Below are 4,322 nucleotides of genomic sequence, written 5' to 3' on the forward strand. Positions count from 1 at the left end.
CATTCGAAAACAACTTGAATCCATAAGGAAATCGACAGCGTGCCCGAGGAGGAGCCCTGAGAAATTAGAAGGCTGCGGTCTCGTCGCTAGCCTTAAACTGTAGATAGAGGAAAAATGGGTGGGGGAGAAGAAGGAAGTGGCAGTTGATTTGAGGATGATGAAGACCGTGGTTGAATTCTTCAGAGGCTGCTCCAAAGTTGAAAACGAATAGTTTTCTACTGAATAGTTGAAAACAAATAGTTTAAAACAAAATTTGAATTGCGCTTCTGAAAACAAAACTAAAATGCGCTTGTGATCTAAATCATAAAAAGCGAAATTTGAATTGTGTTCCCGATCGAATCGTCAAAAACTAACTCCAAATTGCGCTTCTGATCAAAATCTCAAAAACTAAATTTGAATTGCACTTCTGATCGAGCATAAAAAATGAAATGTATATTTAATCGAATTACTGAGAACAAAATCTGAGCACTCTCACCAGCCATTAAAGGCTCGAAGAAGAAAAGGAAGAAGAAGATCTCGATCTTGATCTCTCCTCTATGATCCTCTTCTTTGATTTGAGAGAGTTTTTGTTGGTGGCCGGCGAAGATGAATAGTCGCTATCTCAGAATGTCTTTCAAGAAGCGACGACAGAGAGAGCGCCGGTGGATCGTTGGCCTTTCGCCTCCTGTGGTTATCTTCGTGATCGTGTTCTTCTTGTTCTTGATCTTTGCATGTTCACTGTGATCGTTGGCCGCCGCGGCCCATCCCCGCCGCCGCGCCCCCCTTGCCCCCCCTATGACGATGAGGTTCAGATGCACATGTAGAATAAAAAATTAACAATCAGACAAACCGATTATCGAAACAAATAAAGGTGTGATGCAAAAAACGCGAGCTCCAGATGGAGATCGATCAGTAAATGGCCGAACGTTCCCATCGACGCCGCCCAAACGTTCCCGTCGAACGTGCCGGAAACGGGTAAACCGCTGCTCCCAACCAGCGCCCTATCCGGCAGCAGTCAACGGCATAATCTGCACCAAAGAGCGAGTTTGGCGATGAGATTCGGGCGGCGGGAAGGGGGCGCGGGCGAGGGGAAGGGGGTGGCGGCGGCGGGGAGGGGGGGGAGGGGGCGCGGGGTGGTGGTGGGGAGGGGGCGCGAGAGGCCGGGGGGGGTGGGCAGGGCGGAGGCAGGGAGGGGGGGCGGGCGGCGGGGAGGGGGCCGCCGACGTCGTTTACCTGGGACGAGGGAAGCGAGGGGAGGAGGGCGGGGCGGCGGCGGGGAGGGGGCACCGTAGGCTGGGAAGGGGGGGCGCAGGAGGGGGGAAGGGGGTAATGAAGGCCGGGGGAGGGGGGCGAAACGGCTGCTGGAAGGGGGCTCTCTCACACTCTCTCTCTTCTCTCTCACTCTCTCTCTCCTCTCTCACTCTATTTTCAGCCAATCAGAGGCCAGAAGCGCACATGTATTCCTATTATCGTAGTATAGATGTAGGACATGGGGAAATTCTCCTATAGTTTCAAACACAAGGTCAAATCAATCATTTTGATGACGTCATACAGAAACCACAGTCCACAAACCTAAGGTAAGATATTTTCGACGAACACGAGCCTAGGAAAGTACAACAAAAGCTAAAAAAAATAAAGCGTAAGTTTCTAATTCGAAGAGCAGAAGGTGTAAAGTGTAAAAAATAATTTAACAAGGGGTTTTTCTCGGCTATCACTTACCTTATTTAATCCATCCCGCCCCCGCCAGGCCGCCACAGGCCAACAGTAAGTTCTCTATCACAGTCGGTGGGAGAAGAGAAGAGAAGAGAAGAGAAGAGGAGCGAAGGAGATCTAGATCTGTCCTGGTGGAGCTCTCTCAATGGCGAGCTGGCTTGTCATCCTCACGATCCTCGTCTTCGATCTCATCGCCTTTGCCCTAGCCGTGGTTGCAGAGCGGAGGAGAAGCTCGGTGATTGTTCTTCCTCGATTCTTTCATTGAATTCAGCCCTAACTGGAGTTTCCGACTCATGGAAATCTATCTATCTATCTATCTCTTGATGCAGGCCACCGTCGTGCCGGACAGCGAGAAGAACTACTCCTACTGCGTCTACGACTCGGATATTTCCACCGGACTCGGCGTCGGCGCTCTGCTCTTCTTGTTGCTCAGCCAATTGATTCTCATGGCCGCCAGCCGATGTCACTGCTGCGGCCGGGCCCTTCGCGCCGGCGGCGCCCGCGCTTGCTCTCTCCTCTTCTTCATCCTGTGCTGGTAATTCATCTTCTCCCATCTTTGCTCGAATCTAGGGTTCAACTCGTCCCGACGACGATGACGTAATGGGATGACGACGTCGACGGCCGCGTAATCGTTCCGCGTCCGTCGATATCGTCTTCAACGCGGCTTGACGCTGACGCGACGGTTAACGCGTCGCTATCGCTAGTTGCAACTCAAGCTCCCATTTTTCCCCTTTCATACGAGGTCCGTCACATCCAGACGCGTCAAATGTACTGGAGTCAACTTCTAGGACGGTAGTTGACTGCGCCAACCGTCATCCTGAATTAAATGTTTCAAGTTTAAAATTAAAATTTTGATAGAATAATGTTGAATTCGATTAACCATCGAATGTTTGTTCGTTCTGCCCCTAAACACAGACCCAACTCACGCAAACGGGGCTGTCTCAGTTGTTCCTACCTTGTATTCATTTCAATTTTTAATAAGTTAGATTATCAGCTTTGCTTTAATGTTCTCCACTCAATGGATACTATACCATAGTTTTTAAACAACCGAAATCCCTCGTTCTCCGCATTCTCCATTGTTTATAAAATTGTCTTCCAAGTCAACGAAATCGTCAATGTCACGTCAACGGGTCAAACCGTCACGTCTTCGTCAACCAATCAGTTGAATTTTTTCATTGATTTTCAGGTTAACGTTCCTAATCGCTGCTGCCTGCCTGCTGGCGGGATCTGTGAGGAACGCTTACCACACGAGATATCGCACTATATTCGATCCCACCGAGCCTCCTTCGTGCGAGACACTTCGCAGAGGAGTCTTCGCCGCCGGCGCCGCCTTCGTCTTCTTCACCGCAATTTTCTCAGAAATTTACGTCCTCCTATACTCCAAGGCGCGTGGTGATGGCGCCGCTCCTTATAAATCTGGCGTCGGTATGAGCAGCTACCGCTAATGGAGAGAAGTGGATGATGCAATGAGATTTCTGCGCTGCCATCTGTAAGGATTTCTCATTTGTTCGTCTTCCCTTTACTTTTTACATCGATTGCTTGGTTTGCTCCGGTAATATCTTCTCACTGCCTATGGACTAAATCATGCCACCGCTTTTGTTTATTTTTTTAAAAATACGTCTTTGAGCCATGACAACAAAATTCGAGATAGTCTGATAATCTTTGCATCAGATGTGATAATCCTTGTTTATTATCTAAACGACGCCATTTTTGGGGAATAATATTCATTAAATGCTAGCATTTCATAGATCTGTAGGATTTTTCAAATATTTTTTCCCTTGAGTTAACTAGATAGATGCCGTATTTTGCTCCTTTTTCTCAAGTTAAAGTAGCAACTTGTGCGGACTAGTATAACTGAAGGGTAAATGATAAATTGTATTTTTTTGTCCAATCCCAAGGAGGAAAAGTTTAACCTTTGAGCACTTTAAACAGAATCGTCTGATATTGTTGTTATCGAATCTAGTCTGATTTGTAGATGACGGCCTGCCTGAATCATGTATATCAAGATGACATCATTACAAGGGAATAGTTGTCATCAACTGCAAGCATTTCCTAAATCTGTTGGTGTTTCCGCATTATTTTCTTGATTTAGTATGTCATGAAGTTGCCTCTAGCCATTTAGATACTTAGTTTAAGGGAGACAGAATTTGGAAGAAGACGAAGTTATGTCACGATTTAGTAATATTTTACTCATTTGCCTGAAGTTAGATTAGCAATTATTTTTGTATATTTGATACGGATTATCATAGCTGAAAGGGGAAAAAGGTACTGAATGTTTTGTCTTTTGGATATCTAGTCTCACTCCATGTTTCCAAATTCTGACAATAACTAAACCTTAACACATTTAAAACTTCCCTGACTGGTATTTAAAGAATATCTTGATTGGTTTACGAGTATGATCGTGCCTGACACTATGTTTTTAGTTGCAGAATCTATAAAAAAATTAAAAACAATTAATAAATACACTACAAATCTAGTATTTAAAATTCCGTGTAGAACCAACTATTGGGCCACAAGAACAATTGGGGCTTAGCATTTAAGGCCGCAACACAACCATACTAGTTTAAACCTGGTTAACCAAATAATTTGGATTGGGGAAATATATAAAGAAACTCTAATGAAGTTGTACA

At 45.7% G+C, this 4,322-nt stretch overlaps 1 protein-coding gene and 1 long non-coding RNA gene across 4 annotated transcripts; one reads left to right on the forward strand and one right to left on the reverse strand.

Moving 5' to 3' along the window:
• Positions 1 to 378: 378 nt before the first annotated feature.
• Positions 379 to 1,376, reverse strand: LOC144715484 (uncharacterized). The gene is made up of 2 exons (XR_013584645.1): positions 1,213 to 1,376; positions 379 to 1,007 (listed from the first exon to the last, which is right to left on the reverse strand). It is a non-coding gene; the product is annotated as an uncharacterized LOC144715484 (long non-coding RNA).
• A 346-nt stretch (positions 1,377 to 1,722) lies between these two features.
• Positions 1,723 to 3,981, forward strand: LOC144699939 (uncharacterized). Of its 3 annotated transcripts, none has more exons than XM_078571284.1 (4): positions 1,723 to 1,927; positions 2,022 to 2,227; positions 2,879 to 3,181; positions 3,656 to 3,981. In XM_078571284.1, exons 1-3 carry the CDS (start codon positions 1,838 to 1,840, stop codon positions 3,135 to 3,137), a joined length of 555 nt encoding a protein of 184 aa, XP_078427410.1. In that variant the 5' UTR covers positions 1,723 to 1,837; the 3' UTR covers positions 3,138 to 3,181; positions 3,656 to 3,981. The 3 variants fall into 3 exon arrangements, with proteins under 3 accessions (XP_078427410.1, XP_078427411.1, XP_078427409.1); XM_078571285.1 differs by having other exon boundaries at positions 3,668 to 3,981; XM_078571283.1 differs by lacking the exon at positions 3,656 to 3,981 and having other exon boundaries at positions 2,879 to 3,248.
• Positions 3,982 to 4,322: the final 341 nt, after the last annotated feature.

The sequence above is a fragment of the Wolffia australiana genome, chromosome 2 (genome assembly GCF_029677425.1).
Source record: "Wolffia australiana isolate 7733 chromosome 2, ASM2967742v1".
In the NCBI taxonomy this organism is placed as follows: domain Eukaryota; kingdom Viridiplantae; phylum Streptophyta; class Magnoliopsida; order Alismatales; family Araceae; genus Wolffia; species Wolffia australiana.

Bases quoted from the DNA above. Each gene is read 5' to 3' on its own strand.
- LOC144699939 (XM_078571284.1), top strand. From the start codon at position 1,838: ATGGCGAGCTGGCTTGTCATCCTCACGATCCTCGTCTTCGATCTCATC. The intron at 1,928-2,021 runs GTGATTGTTCTT...CTCTTGATGCAG, and splicing joins CAGAGCGGAGGAGAAGCTCG to GCCACCGTCGTGCCGGACAG. The intron at 2,228-2,878 runs GTAATTCATCTT...ATTGATTTTCAG, and splicing joins CTCTTCTTCATCCTGTGCTG to GTTAACGTTCCTAATCGCTG.